The 16,064-nt window shown below is 50.7% G+C and overlaps 1 protein-coding gene and 1 long non-coding RNA gene across 2 annotated transcripts in view; one reads left to right on the top strand and one right to left on the bottom strand.

Moving 5' to 3' along the window:
- Nucleotides 1-549, top strand: part of LOC148129198 (uncharacterized) — a 91,439-nt gene extending 90,890 nt beyond the window's left edge. Inside the window, exon 2 of the long non-coding RNA XR_015745843.1 lies at nt 132-549. This is a non-coding gene — a long non-coding RNA (uncharacterized LOC148129198). The remainder of the gene's footprint in view (nt 1-131) is intronic.
- LOC113430781 (thyroid receptor-interacting protein 6-like) lies at nt 300-11,217 on the bottom strand. Its single transcript, XM_087946577.1, is given in 15 exon segments — nt 300-1,211; nt 2,701-2,857; nt 3,070-3,248; nt 3,844-3,899; nt 3,902-3,991; nt 3,994-4,011; nt 4,284-4,374; nt 5,154-5,560; nt 5,563-5,818; nt 5,933-6,055; nt 7,337-7,380; nt 7,383-7,412; nt 7,415-7,447; nt 10,273-10,488; nt 11,080-11,217. Coding segments are annotated over 14 exon segments (1,821 nt in total). The 5' UTR covers nt 10,478-10,488; nt 11,080-11,217; the 3' UTR covers nt 300-1,079.
- Nucleotides 11,218-16,064: the final 4,847 nt, after the last annotated feature.

Raw genomic sequence — 16,064 nt, 5'->3', positions numbered from 1 at the left:
TCCAAAATTAGCCAAAGGTTGATTTGATTAAGGTTAGATGCCAATTTTTAGGGGTATAGAGTCCCTAGTGTTTTTCAACTTTAGTAAATTTTAAGACTTCTGGACTTCAATTCCCAGAATTCCCTAGTCAGCCATGCCATGGAATTCTGGAAGTTGCAGTCCAGACCTTTTAAACGGACTGAGGTTGAAAAACACTGCCCCACACAAACACAACCAGGCCCAATCCCCCACCCCCCAAATATAACTCCACGCCCCATAAACGAGATACCCCTCCATCCAAGAAGCAAACAGAAAACAGAAAAGGGGCACCTCTTTTAATTCCATTTTCAAAATACACCCATGGCCCGATATCATTATTTATTAAAAATAATAATAATAAAAATAAGGCAGGCTGGAAGAAGGGGGAGAAGGAAGAGGAAGAAGAAACTCAGACACCGAAGTCTATTTTGAAGAAGAAGAAGAAAAATCTTTTAAAAATAAAATAAAATTTAACAGGCAAAAGTTCAACAAGGGAAGATTTGTGCTCACTTAGCATCCCAGGAGGAGGAGGAGGGAAGGAGGGAGGAGGGGAAATAGCCCCCAGCCCCAAATTTATCCAGATAAGACCAGCTTATGAGTAGGGGGAGTCTCCCAGGCTTATGGGTGAGGGTGTCCATTCAAAGATATTCAGGGGACAGAGGAAGTTCCACCCTTGAAACGCAGAGCAGCTCTCAGGACGATGGGATTTGTAGTCTGTGGCAGCTGGGACAAGGCTGAAGAACGGACGGAAATCTATTTGGCGGAGTCCTTGCGGAGCCGGGGGCTTTCTACACCCTCCCCCAAATTGGGAAGGTAATGAAATAACGGGGGGAAGCAATTTAGAGCAGGGGTGGGCCCAAGATGGCGCCTTGAAGAGGGGTGGACTTCAACTCCCAGAATTCCCCAGCCAGCCAAGCTGGCTAGGGAATTCTGGGAGTTGAAGTCCAACCCCTCTTCAAGCGCCATCTTGGGCCCACCCTGAAATCACAGCAACCAGCTCTTTGCACCCAGAAAACGGGGTGCAAAGTCGAGCAGCCCACGAAGCCGCCCCCGCCCTCCCATCAGCAGTCAGTGGTGATATCGGAGGAGAGGTCCTGGATCCGGCGGGCACTGCAGTTCTTACAGAGAATATGGCCATCCAGCGGGTAGCAGCCGCGGCCCTCCCCTTCGGAAGAGAGCGGGTGGCCACACTCCTGGAGAGGGGAAGCGGCGGGAAGAGGAAAAGGAAAACAGGATGCGACTGTTAGGGGTGCTCCCAAAAGGATCCCTCCCTCCCCTCCTGAAGTCACAGAATGTCAGGGATTGGAAGGGTCCCCGGAGGTCGTCTAGTCCAGCCCCTGGTCCAGGATAGGAGACCTTAATATATGCCACCCCAGACAAGCAGTGGTCCAATCTTTCCTTGAAAAGCGAAAGAAAGGAAAGGAAAGGAAAGGAAAGGAAAGGAAAGGAAAGGAAAGGAAAGGAAAGGAAAGGAAAGAAAGAAAGAAAGAAAGAAAGAAAGAAAGAAAGAAAGAAAGAAAGAAAGAAAGAAAGAAAGAAAGAAAGAAAGAAAGAAAGAGATAAAAGAGATAAAAGAGAAAGAGAGAAAGAAAGAGAAAGAAAAGAGAGAAAGAAAGAAAAAAGAGATAAAAGAGAAAGAAAGAAAGGATGGATGGATAGATATAGGTAAATATAGATGGATAGAGAGCGACCGGACAGAGATAGCTAGATAGGAGGATGGGAAGATGGAGGGATGGATAAACTGACAGACGTGTGATATAGATAGATGGATACATAGATGATATAATGCAGGGATAGATGGATGGAAGGATGGATGGATAGATAGGTAGATATAGATGATGCATATATATAATGCATAGAGAAATAGGCAATAGACTTGGTTAGGTGGATAGACAGACAGAGATAATGATAGATGGACATAGATTAAATAGAAGAGAGACAGACAGACAAAGATAAATTAGATAAAGGTAAGTAGAATAAATAGATATATAAAGATAGATTAAATAGAAGAGAGAGAGAGACAGAAACATAGATTAGATAGATAGAATAAATAGATCTACAAGGATGATTGATAGATATAAGATATAGTTAGATATAGATAATTAGAATAGATATCTAAAGATAGATAGGTAGGGAGAGAGGGATACATGGATAGATGGATAGATATATATAGATGACAAACAGATGATAGATGGATATAGAGACAGCTGGAGAGATGGATGGAGAGATGGAGAGACAGATGTGTGATATAAATAGATGGATAGAGATAAGATGACAGATATAATGCATAGGGAAAGAGAGAGAAAAGAGATGGATAGACAGACAGACTGAGAGAGATAAGGATGGATGGATAGATGAATGGATAGATATAGTTAGATATAGATAGAGAGGGAGAGTTGATAGGTAGGTAGGTAGGTAGAGAGATGATAGGCAAGCAGGCAGGCAGAAAAACAGAGAGAGACATCACAGAATCCCAGGGCTGGAAGGGACCTCAGAGGTCATCTAGTCCAACCCCCTACTTTAGTAGGCGACCTTCCACCATCCCACGCAAATGCCTTTCCTTAACAACCTCCGTCGCAAAGCACACCCACAAGTCCAGCTCCACCCATTGTCCACTCTGTCCATGCTCACGGGGGTCCCGACAGCAGCCTCCCTGCCGCCCCCCCACCTGCCGTGGCTCACCTCGCACTTGTAGCAGTTGATGTGGAAGCTGCGGTCCAGGGCCACGATGCGCACCGTCTCCTCCTGGCCTGGTTCAGGCATGATGGCCTCACCGCACACAGAACACCGGGGGCAAATTTCCTGGGGGAGAGACATGATGTTGGGCCCTGCCCTCTTCCTGAGATTTTGGGGCACCGGGATCCCCCCGCTTCTCCCGCCTTGCTAGCTGGGGGAGGATGGGACTTGTGGTACTGCCTCCCTACGACCGCAGCACCGGAGGACAAGAGTCGTACTACGGTCTTTGAATCCAAGGATCTCTTTTTGGGATCCTAAAAGATAGCCCCAAAGGAACACACACACACACACACACATTTCTCCCCCAAATCTCACCGGTGGAAATCTTCAATGCAGTGGATCTGGCTGGTGGCATCCACGGTGAAGGGGATCCCATCAAGGCAGCGGTGGCAAACCACACAGGTGAAGCACTGGGGATGGTAAGCTTTGCCCATGGCCCGCAGGATCCGATCCATGATGGGCTTGGAGCACATTGAACATTTCTCCAGGGTCACCTGGGCCGGAGAGGGTGGCAGGCGGGGGGGCGGTTCAAGTCAGAAAAATCAGATTTTTAAAAAATAAAATAAAATTATAAAAGAACCCTCTTTCCACACTCTCTTGCCGTTGTTTTTATCCCTGGGTTCAAGCCTCTGCGAGTAAAGCCATGGCCGATTTGGCAGATGGCAGGATTCTGCAGGACTTTTGGTGCCTGCGGCTTGGATCGCTTGCTCGAGTCGCCTAAAAAAAACAACAACCCTGCTCTACTAGAGAAGCACGGGGTTGGACTAGAAGACCTCCAAAGTCCCTTCCAGCTTTATTCTGACACCAGAAGAGACTCGTCCATTTCATGAACAGGAAGCTGCGTTTTCACATGACGACACCAGGGGGAGCCCAACTCCCAGAAATTAGAGCCATGTTTTTCAAACTTGTATGAAGACCGGTAGACTTCAAAACTCCCAGAATTCCCCCTGCCTGGCAGGCGGAATTCTGGGAGTTGAAGTCCACCCATCTTAAAACAAGAGGCTAAGTTTGGGAAAAAAAACAACAACAGAATGAGAGAACCCAAAATGAGGATTTTTTTGAAACACCCCCTCTACCCCATCAACTCACAATATAGCAGGATTCACAGTACGACCGGCGGTCAATGGCGTAGAACGGCTGTCCCGCAGGCGGCACCGGCAGGTAGCACAGGTGAAGCACTCGACGTGGAAGACCTGGTCCATGGCCACGCAGCCCGTCCCGTCGCCCACCACGTTCTCCCGCACTGAGCGCAGCGGCCTGCAAGGGTCAAGGAGAGAAGTGCGATGCTCGATTGCGAACCGGTATCAGCCCAGACCTGCACCCCCAAAAAACCCCAATGTTGAGTCGAAAAGATCCAAGTTTCCTCTGAAAACAACCCAAGAGGAGCTTCCCGCGTGGCTATTCTGCCCAGCGATAGCATTTCGAGATAGACTGCTCTTGCACCTAGAGGCTCCGTTAAAAAAGACGAACTTTTTGGTGTTTTTTTTTGTTTTCAATCGCTAAATTTTTAAAGGCTCCGAGAAACCCACCAAAATATTCTGCGGTGGGAGGATTGTTCAAGTCGTACATCAATTTCTTGGTCAGACGGTCCAGCTCCTCTTCTGGGCGGCACATGGGAGGCTGTGGGAAAGAGAGGGGAGGATGGGAGAATGGCGGTCACTAAGCTGGGCAACTGAGAAGCACGAAACATTCCCCCCCAAACACCCCCCCCGGGTTAAATGTGATAAAAAATGAGGATGCAGGCACGGCTCCTGAGCATGGGCCAAGTGCAATCCGGTTTTCCACCAACAAATTCCTCAGGAATTTAAGCCACTGGGCCTCCTATACAGGTAACTTCCAACCATTTAGTGACCACTCAAAATTACAATGGCCCCAAAAACAGTGACTTTTGACTGTTTTTCGCACTTACGACCATGGCAGCATCCCATGGGCATGTGATCAACGTTCAGGCGCTTGGCAACGGACTCGTATTTACGACAGGTTGGGCTTCCGGGGGTTGCGGGATTCCCCTTTTCCAAGCTTCCAATGAGCCAAGCCAATGGGGAAGCCAGATTTGCTTAACAACCAAGCGACTCACTTAACAACAGCAGGGATCCACTTAAGAACGGCAGCGAGGAAGGTTGTACAAAGGGGCAAAACTCATTTAACAACCATCTTGCTTGACAGTAGAAATGTTGGGCTCAATAAGTCAAGAACTACCTTTACTTGCCGCACAAAACATAGACTCTGGGAACTGTTGAGGAGGAGTTGTCCTCAGCCTCATTCTCATACACAAGCTGAATTTCTCTAGCATTCATTCTTTCCCTCCTGCATTCCATTCCTGGATGGAAGCCCCCTTCCCCGAGAAAGACCCCTACCCTGCCTTCCCCTTTCCCATTATCCCCAGCAGCTAGAGTTACCTGATGGGGGAACCTCAGCCCCCCACTGCCAGCAGGAACCAGCGGCGCTGTCAACTCGTCCTTCCCAGCTTTCGCCAATCCAGACTGGAACTGCCCCGCCGGCGCCAACCTGCCCTGCCCTGCAGGGCCGGCATAGAATTCCCCCTCGCCCAGCTGCTGGCCATAGGAGGGAGGCTCCGGGTACCAAGGCTCGGCCTCATGGGGGCGCGGACGGGACCCCGGTTCGGTGGCATATTGCGGGGGAGGTTTCACCCCGTATCCTACTTGCGGGGACGGGGGCCCATACGCCGGCTCGGCCCTGCGCCTGGGCTGGTTGTAGCCCACCACCGGCTTGGCCACTTTCACCTGGACATTGAAGGGGGGCCCAGCTGAGGAGGACGCCGTGGCGTATGAGGCGGGCATTGGCTGGGGTACGGCTTGGGTGCCAATGGGGCACGATGGTATCCGTAGACATCTCCCAAGCCGGGTGAGCCGTACTGGCAGGGAAGCACTGGGGTGGCTGGGTAAGGGGATCCAGAGCCTGGTGGGCCTCCGTAAGGCAGGGTCTTGGCATCCGGCTTGGGGGCCACAAAGCCGCCCGAGAGGGTGGGCTTGTAAGTAGCCGAAGCCGGGCTGAGTTTGGGGGCACCAGGCTGCAGAGGTGGATACGGTGCAGATTCCGTGTTCTGCAAAAACGGGTAAAACAATCAGGGTCCCAAGTAAAGAATTTTTTTGGGGGAAACAGCACACCCCCAGGCACCCCGTCCTCGTCTCGTCCTCCCATCCCTCAGCTTCCTCACGGCTCGTTCGCTCCGGCGCTGCTGGGCGTTCTCCATGTCCGCCAACATGCTGGTGAGCGAATCTATCTGGACATCGAGGTTGGTGGGGTGAAGGCCACGCGCCTGCTCCGGCGATTCTCCCTCCTGGTGGAAAGTATAATTTTTTTTGGGGGAGGGATCAGGATGTCTCTCTGATTGAGGAAGCCATTTTAACCACGCTGATCCGATCTGGGCTTCTGGAATGGGGTGACCCCCTGCCTTTGCCCCCTCCCAAGGGCTGTGCCTGTTGGATCTCGGCCTGCCCTGTTTTGGCAGAAGGGCGCCAGCGTTTTAGCGGTTTAACCTTTTCCTTGTGGAAAATGCGGATCCTTTCCCGTGCCTAGAACAATCCTGGGAGTTGTGCTCTGGCTAGTAGAACTACAACTCTCAGAATTGCACTATCCCCAAAAATACAACCTACCCTGAAAGTAAGTCCTAGCTTGATTTTTTTTTTTTACCCGTGCGCCCAATATAAGCCCTAATGAAGATTCCCACCCACTCCAGGGTAAAAATTAAGCCAGGGTGGTGGTTAAAGGTGCCCTACTACTTACCTTTGGACAGTTGTAGCCAGGCCTCGCACACCCTGACACCCGCCTTGCCGGCCCATTTCTTCAGCCACCGGCAAGGCTGGCAAGGCTTTCCTGAAGGCCTCTGGAGCTGATAACAAAGTTCTGGATCGATCCAGAGTTATCGGCTGCAGAGGCCTTCAAGAAGGCCTTGCCGGCCGCAGGAGAAGGACTTCCGGAAGGAGGCCGGTGACGACGCGTGCAAGTGAGGTTAGTCCATGGATGGCGTCCCCGAAAATAAGACCTGGTGCCTTTTTTTTTTTTTAGTGGCAAAAAAATATAAGACAAGGTCTTATTTTTCAGGGAAACACGGTAGGTGTCGGCAAGGCTCCCAGCAGCTGCGTCCTCCAGAGCAGGGATCCCAACCTTTCGGCGCCGCGGCCGGTTCCGGCGTCAGCTGAGCGCCGCGCCCGGTTCCGGCGTCAGCTGGGCGCCGCCATCTTTTGACGAAAATCACTTCCGGTGACGCCACCGAGTGATTTTCGTCAAATGGCGCCAGCGCTTCCGTGAGCTTTTTGGGTAGAAATGGCTTTCTACCCAGAAAGCTCACGAAGCGCTGGCGCCGCCATCTTTTTGACGAAAAATTGCTTTTTTACCAAAAAGATGGCGGCGCCCAGCAACCAGCGGCCCGGTAAGGCTTGTTCCGCGGCCGGTACCGGTCCGCGGACCGTGCGGTTGGGGACCCCTGCTCCAGAGGGCACCAGGTTGGGGGAAAGACAGCAGCTTAGCATGGTATCTCCGCTGGGCTGCCTCCTCCCCAGGACCACTCTAAGCCTTCCTCCCCTTCAGCCAGGTGGGGTCAATCCCGGGGCCTCCTTACCTGCAGGGTGTAGCTGGGAGGTGTAGCGCTATCCCAGGATCCCGAGACCCTCGCTCACTTACGGAGGAGTAGGGGAGTCCGCAGGAGAATCCTGAGGATGGAAGGTGGGGCCTGGGGCAGAGGAACAAGAAGGGCAGAGATTCATACTCGGGAAAGGGCAGAAGGAATGAAACTGGGTTCTCTAGGTGTTGGGATCTAGAACTCCCAGACGTGTCAGGCGGCCGGCCTACTCAGGAGCAAGGTCTGCTGGGAAATGTAGTCAAAGGACATGTTGCCATTTTAGAATGCAGATATGATTCCTATTCACAGATCTGGCTCCACCCATCCCTCCATCCATCTTGCCTCCATCCATTCATCATCCATCCATCATCTGTCCATTCATCTTCTGTCTCTATCCATCCATTCATTCTGTCTATCCATCCATCTATCTTCTGTCTCCATCCATCCATCCATCTTCTGTCTCCATCCATCCATCCATCCTGTCCCCTTCCATCCATCCTATCTATCCATCCATCTTGTCTCCATCTATCCATCCATTCTGTCTATCCATCCATCTTGTCTCCATCTATCCATCCATTCTGTCTATCCATTGTTTCCAACCATCCAGCCTGTCCCCATCCATCCATCCTATCTGTCCATCCATCCATCCATCCTATCTGTCCATCTGTCCATCCATCCATCTTGTCTCCATCTATCCATCCATCCTGTCTATCCATCCTGTCCCATCCATCATATCTGTCCATCCATCCATCCATCCTCTGTCTCCATCCATCCATCCTATCTCGTCCATCCATCCATCCATATCTGTCCATCCATCCATCCATCCATCTGTCCATCCATCCATCCATCCATCTTATCTCTCCATCCATCCATCCTGTCTCCATCGATCCATCCATCCATCCTATCTGTCCATCCATCCATCCATCCATCTTATCTCTCCATCCATCCATCCTATCTGTCCATCCATCCATCCTGTCTCCATCGATCCATCGATCCATCCTATCTGTCCATCCATCCATCCATCCATCCTATATGTCCATCGATCCATCCATCCATCCTATCTGTCCATCCATCCATCCTGTCTCCATCCATCCATCCATCCATCCTATCTCTCCATCCATCCATCCTATCTCTCCATCCATCCATCTCCATCTCTCCATCCATCCATCCTGTCTCCATTGATCCATCCATCCATCCTATCTCTCCATCCATCCATCCTGTCTCCATCGATCCATCCATCCTATCTCTCCATCCATCCATCTTATCTCCATCCATCCATCCTGTCTCCATCGATCCATCCTATCCAATCCATCCATCCTATCTCCATCGATCCATCCATCCATCCTATCTCTCCATCCATCCATCTTATCTCTCCATCCATCCATCCTGTCTCCATCGATCCATCCATCCATCCTATCTCTCCATCCATCCATCCTGCCTCCATCGATCCATCCATCCATCCTATCTGTCCATCCATCCATCCATCCATCTTATCTCTCCATCCATCCATCTTATCTCTCCATCCATCCATCCTGTCTCCATCGATCCATCCATCCATCCTATCTGTCCATCCATCCATCCATCCATCCATCCATCTCCATCTCTCCATCCATCAATCCTATCTGTCCATCCATCCATCCTGTCTCCATCGATCCATCCATCCATCCTATCTCTCCATCCATCCATCCTGCCTCCATCGATCCATCCATCCATCCTATCTGTCCATCCATCCATCCATTTTATCTCTCCATCCATCAATCCTATCTGTCCATCCATCCATCCTCTCCATCGATCCATCCATCCATCCATATCTCAATCCATCCATCCATCTATCTCTCCTCCATCCATCTCCATCCATCCATCCTGTCTCCATCGATCCATCCATCCATCCTATCTGTCCATCCATCCATCCATCCATCCATCTTATCTCTCCATCCATCCATCTTATCTCTCCATCCATCCATCCTGTCTCCATCGATCCATCCATCCATCCTATCTGTCCATCCATCCATCCATCCTATCTGTCCATCCATCCATCCTGTCTCCATCGATCCATCCATCCATCCTATCTCTCCATCCATCCATCTTATCTCTCCATCCATCCATCCTGTCTCCATCGATCCATCCATCCATCCTCCATCTGTCCATCCATCCATCCATCTTATCTCTCCATCCATCCATCTTATCTCTCCATCCATCCATCCTGTCTCCATCGATCCATCCATCCATCCTATCTGTCCATCCATCCATCCATCCATCCATCCATCTTATCTCTCCATCCATCCATCTTATCTCTCCATCCATCCATCCTATCTGTCTCCATCCATCCATCCATCCATCCATCTTATCTCTCCATCCATCCATCCTATCTGTCCATCCATCCATCCTGTCTCCATCGATCCATCCATCCATCCTATCTCTCCATCCATCCATCCTGCCTCCATCGATCCATCCATCCATCCTATCTGTCCATCCATCCATCCATCTTTATCTCTCCATCCATCCATCTTATCTCTCCATCCATCCATCCTTGTCTCCATCGATCCATCCATCCATCCATCTCATCCTATCTGTCCATCCATCCATCCATCCATCCATCTTATCTCTCCATCCATCCATCTTATCTCTCCATCCATCCATCCTGTCTCCATCGATCCATCCATCCATCCTATCTGTCCATCCATCCATCCATCCATCCATCCATCTTATCTCTCCATCCATCCATCCTGTCTCCAGCATTGCCAAATACTCCTGACACCCCTGTAAGGTAGCCAATTACCCTAACCTTGCCCACTAGAACCCGGGGGATTCTGGGAGTTGTAGTCCATCCGTCTTCAAGCGGCCCAGGTTGAGAAATTGCGCCTTGGAGACCCCCTCCCCACATCCCTGTTTGTGCAGAAAGCCCTTCCCCAAATACTGAGGGGTCCCACATTTACCTGGAGGAGGTGGCTGATCCCGGGCAGGGCCCCCCGCTGAGCTCATCCCCCCATTGGTCTCCGGAGTTCGGTAGGTGGGTCTGGGGGCTGCAGGGACGGAGGCGAAGGTCTTCTGGACCTTGCAGGCGGCTGTGGCCGAGACAGGGACATCTGGCTGGGCCAGGAGCCCCACTTGCTTTGGGGGCAGCCAGGTGGGGCCGGACATGCTGAGGGAACCTGGATTTTTTGCGGGGGTGGTGGTGGGGTGGTGGCAGAGGAAAAACACATCGAGTCAAAATTGGACACTGAATGGAACGGCTGGGCTTTCCTGGCCAATCCTTAATTTCCCCCCCCACCCACCCACCCACCCCGCCCTTATTTTTTGGAAGTTCTGCTTCTGGATCCGTTTCAGCTGAACCCGAATGGTGAAAGGAAGGGAGGGAGGTGAAAGACAGAGGATGGACGGATGGATAAACAGTTGGAGAGATAAAATAAAGGAGAGAGAGAGAGAGGCAAGAAAGAGGGGGTTATAAAGAAAGACGATAAACAGACGAAAGGAGAGACGGGAGGGCTCAGGATAAACTGGGGGGTCAGAAAGGGCTGGGAGGATAGACTTGGGGGCTCAGAAGAGACTGGGGGGGCTCAGAAAGGGCTGGGAGGGGGGCTCAGGATAGAGGAGGGGGCTCAGAAAGGGCTGCAGCAAGGCGGCGGCCCCAAGAAGAGCAGCCCCCTCCCCAGTCTAGTTTATGCCCCCCCACACCGCTCAGACCCTGCCCTGCATAGACCAGGTTAAAGCCCCCACCACCACCACCTCTGCCCCCTCCTCACCTGATCCCGGCGTCTCCCTCGTCCCAACCACCTTCCCTCCCGCGCCGATAAAACTTTTCTCCGCAACTTTCTCCGCTCCGAACGCGGCAAAGAAACTTTCTTTTCTTTCCACTTTTTTCCCCCCTTTGGTTTTTTTTTTTTTTTGGATCGACCCCCTCGGGGATGACGTCACCGCATTCCACAGCGTCACGTGGAGCCTGGGAATTCCTGCCACTTCCGGTGGTTTGGGTGGGAGGCGAGCATCAGGGGGGTGGAGAGGGCGGCCCCTGGGACGAGGCTGTTCCCCACCCCAGCCCCGCCCCCACCTGCAATCTGCACAGGTGGGAAACTCCAAGGCCCATGCTTCCAAGCCTACGGGGGCGTGGGGGGGTAGAGGCATGGGCAGGGACAGAGGAGGGCGTTGAAATTTGGGGGCTTCTTTGCAAGGGAAGAAACGGGGGAGGTCCCACCGGAGTCCCATCTGAGTGCCAAGTGTGGGACTTCAACACCCATGCTCCCCAGCCGGCGTGGGCAGAGACGTGGAGGGTGCAATCTTCTGCACGGAGGGTGCCTGTTTGGGGAAGAAGCAGCTTTTGGGGGCGGGGGCTCTCGGATTTTTGCAAGAGTATTAACAGTTTACAGATTAACAGAGTTGGAAGGGACCTCGTAGGTCATCTAGTCCAACCCTCCTGCCCAAGCAGGAGATCTTACACCATTTCTGAAAGAAAGGAGGGAAAGGGAAAGGATGGAGGAAGGAAGGAAGGAAAGAGAGAAAAAGAAAAGGAAGAAAAAACAGAATAACAAAACCGGAAGGGACCTCGGTGGTCATCTACTCCAACCCCCCACCCAAGCAGGGGACCATACTGCGCCATTTCTGACCAATGGCACTCCAATCTCTTCTTGTAATGTCTGTCATGGGGGAAGAGTGGGGTCCCATTGGACTCCAACTCCCATCAGCCCTACCCTTTGCCTGGGCCGGCTAAGTACCCTGGTAATTGGAGAAAGAGAGGGTGGAGGGAGTGGCTGGCGGGGGGGTCCGGGGCACCAAGCAGACTTGCCCGGCTGAGACAGGGCAGGGTGTGTGCCAGCCGCCCGCCCGCCCGCCCGCCAGGGGTTTCATCACCCAGCAAGCCACTGCTTGCCCAGGGTGTGAGTGTGTGTGTGTATATGTGTAGTTGTGTGTCTGGAATTTTCGCTTCTCCAAATCCTCGGGATTTGGGGGAGGGGGGACAATTTTGCAAGGGGGGGAGATAGATAGACCCTCCATTTCTCCCCCCACCTTGAGCAAATTTTGATCTTTTTCCCTCCAGAAGGTCAGTTAGTGAGACGGCCAATAAGTGAGTCTAGTTTCATCCATTTGGCTCGTCGGCAGGTCGCCAAAGGGGAACACGTGACCTCCGGGACACAGCGACCGTCGTAAATACGAGTCGGGTTGCCAGGCGTTTTCCTTTTGATCACAGAGAGGCTGCGACGGTCGTAAAGGGTGAAAAGCAAACCTGATTTACTTTTTTTTTTTGCAACGGTTGTAAGTTGAGGACTGCCTGTGTAGGGACTCCCACTCGAGCAGGTGGGGGGGTTGGACTGGAAGACCTCCAAGGTCCCTTCCAATTCGGTTACAGTTAGCCCTCGAACTTATAACAGTTCATTTTTGTGACCATTCTAAGTTACAACGGCACCAAAAAAAAAGTGACTTGTGACCGTGTTTCACACTTATGACCGTTGCAGCATCCCCCACGGTCACGTGAATTACATTCAAATGCTTGACCACTGCTTCATATTTACAACGGTCGCAGTGGCCCCCGTGACCTGACCAGCAAAATCCACGGGGGGGGGGGAAGCCAGATTTGGTTAACGACCGGGTTACTCATTTAACAACTACAGTGATCACTTAACAACGGTGGCAAGGAAGGTCATAAAACACAACAAAACTGACTTAAGAAATGTCTCACTTCACCACAGAAACACTGGGGGTCCATTGTGGCTATAATACGAGGACACTGTAAATTACATTGACAGGGTTATTCATTGAACAATGGAGGTGATTCACTTAACAAACATGGCGAGAAAAGTTGTAAAACGGGACAAAACGGCCTGAATAAATTTTTTTGTGGATTCTGGGCTCGACAGTGGTCGTACATCAAGGACTGAGATTGGGCCTGGGGCTCGGAATCGGAGCATGTGCAGAGTGCCCGGAAGGCCCTTGTCGGGAAGGCTCGGCATCCTTCTGCATCGCAGCACATGGAACGGCGCATGGCGCATTGCCAGCCTTATCGCCCAAGTGGCTGTTCTTATCGCTTTTGGCAGGAGCACCGTGTTTTCACAGGCACACACCTAAGGCGTGGTGCCCGCCCGGCAGTGTGGTGCAGTGGTTAGAGCCATGCGGGCCGACTTATGGCACACAGAGCCCTCTTTGTGGACACGCGCACCGTCGCCAGCTGGTCTTTGCAGGCGCTGGAGCACCGAAAAATGGCGAAAAAACAGGCCTTTTGGGGCTGTTTTCAGAATGTTTTGGCCCAAAAAGTGGCCTGAAAACAGCCCAAAACCAGTTTGAAAACAGACCAAGAAATAGCCTGAAACAGCCCCCAAAATGGTCTGGACACAGCCCCCAAAACGGCCAAAAAACAGGCCATTTTTGAGGCCTTTTTCAGACAGTTTTCCAGGCCATAATCCGGCCATTTTACCTGAACAATGGGCAAAAAATGGGCCATTTTGAGGCCATTTTCAGGATGTTTTGGTCCAAAAAGTGCTGAAAACAGCCTCAAATGGCTCAAAAACAGCCCCAAAAATGGCCAAAAAACCAGGCCATTTTTCAGGCTGTTTTTTCGGGCAATTTCCTTTTGGACTCCGCCACAGTCAAAAGTACATGCCAGTGGCCAAGCCTCTGAATTTTGATCCCATGACCAGGCAGAAGATGCAATAGTCTTGTGTGCAAAATGGTCATAAGTCACTTTTTTTATCAGTGCTGCTGTAACTTTGAAGATCGCTAAACTAACGGTTGTAAGTCAAAGATTACTTATAAATATCAACAATAGGCCTAGGTTCAACCTCAGCCACTTTAAGACCCGTGGACTTCAACTCCCAGAATTCTAGGAGTTGAAGTCCACTGAGGGAATTCTAGGAGTTGAAGTCCACTGAGGGAATTCTGGGAGTTGAAGTCCACTGAGGGAATTCTAGGAATTGAAGTCCATTGAGGGAATTCTAGGAGTTGAAGTCCATTGAGGGAATTCTAGGAGTTGAAGTCCACTGAGGGAATTCTGGGAGTTGAAGTCCACTGAGGGAATTCTAGGAATTGAAGTCCATTGAGGGAATTCTAGGAGTTGAAGTCCACTGAGGGAATTCTGGGAGTTGAAGTCCACTGAGGGAATTCTAGGAATTGAAGTCCATTGAGGGAATTCTAGGAGTTGAAGTCCATTGAGGGAATTCTAGGAGTTGAAGTCCACTGAGGGAATTCTGGAAGTTCAAGTCCACTGAGGGAATTCTGGGAATTGAAGTCCACAGAGGGAATTCTGGAAGTTCAAGTCCACTGAAGGAATTCTGGGAATTGAAGTCCACAGAGGGAATTCTAGGAGTTCAAGTCCACTGAGGGAATTCTAGGAATTGAAGTCTATTGAGGGAATTCTAGGAGTTCAAGTCCACTGAGGGAATTCTGGGAATTGAAGTCCACAGAGGGAATTCTAGGAGTTCAAGTCCACTGAGGGAATTCTGGGAATTGAAGTCCACAGAGGGAATTCTAGGAGTTCAAGTCCACTGAGGGAATTCTAGGAATTGAAGTCTATTGAGGGAATTCTAGGAGTTCAAGTCCACTGAGGGAATTCTAGGAGTTCAAGTCCACAGAGGGAATTCTGGAAGTTCAAGTCCATTGAGGGAATTCTGGGAGTTCACGTCCATTGAGGGAATTCTAGGAGTTGAAGTCCATTGAGGGAATTCTGGGAGTTGAAGTCCATTGAGGGAATTCTGGGAGTTCAAGTCCACAGAGGGAATTCTAGGAGTTGAAATCCTCAAATCTTAAAGTTTCCAAGGTTGGACACCCCTGGTATATAGGGTCTCCTGCTTGAGCAATGGGTTGGACTAGAAGACCTCCAAAGTCCCTTTCCAATTCTGGTATTCCACCTGGACCTATGACCCCATCATTCCCAACCCATCGCACCAGTGTTATTTTCCTTTGGAGGGTAAAAAAGACAATATAAACCTTAGTCAAATCACGGCACCCTTCTGCCGACATTCCCTCCTGCGCCTGGGAAGCCTTCAAAGCCGCTTCGGCTTCCTTGAAAACCACCGGCGGGCAGAATTCCAACCGGTTGAGTTTCCTGCTGCCCTCCCCCCCTTTTTTTGCTGGGTATGCAAAAAAAAACAAACCTCAGGGCCCCTCCCTGGACAAGGAAACTGGTGGTTCCTCCTTCCAACTGGCACGAACATTAAAAAAACTGCAACCACTAACCACCATTGTTGGTTAAAAATTGCTGGGTGGGAATGCAGAGCCTGGATCAGATTGGGCTTATTTTAAGAAAAATAAGAATTGTTTTAAGGATAGTTTCGGCCTTTCTCCTTCTCTTTTGGGGAGTTTTTCTTTCCTGCTTTTCTGGCACCAATGTTGAAAGCTGAATCCACGCTGGCTTGTCGATGCTTGTTTGTCCTTTCCGGGAAAAATCGAGCTTGTTCCCGGCAAAATTTCCAATGGCTGCAGGGTGAAATGTTAAAATGTTTTAGTCCCAACCGTGTGAAAATCGCAAGTTGAAGTCCACCCCTCTTAAAGCATGCTGGCTGGGGAATTATGGGAATAGAGGCTCACTTATTTTAAAGCATGTTAGCTAAGAATCCTGGGAGTCGAAGTCCACTCAACATAAGTCACACTGACTGGGGAATTCTGGGAGTTGAAGTCCACCCATCTTAAATAAAACTCACTAGGGAATTCTCAGGCTTGAAGTCCAGCCATCTTAAAGCACGTTGACTGAGGAATTATGGGAGTTGAAGTCCACCCATCTTAAATAAAACTCACTAGGGAATTC

Source organism: Notechis scutatus, chromosome Z (genome assembly GCF_049901735.1).
Source record: "Notechis scutatus isolate UNSWTSFEM ecotype Mainland chromosome Z, rNotScu1.2, whole genome shotgun sequence".
NCBI lineage: Eukaryota > Metazoa > Chordata > Lepidosauria > Squamata > Elapidae > Notechis > Notechis scutatus.
This window is presented reverse-complemented; position numbering and strand designations above follow the sequence as displayed.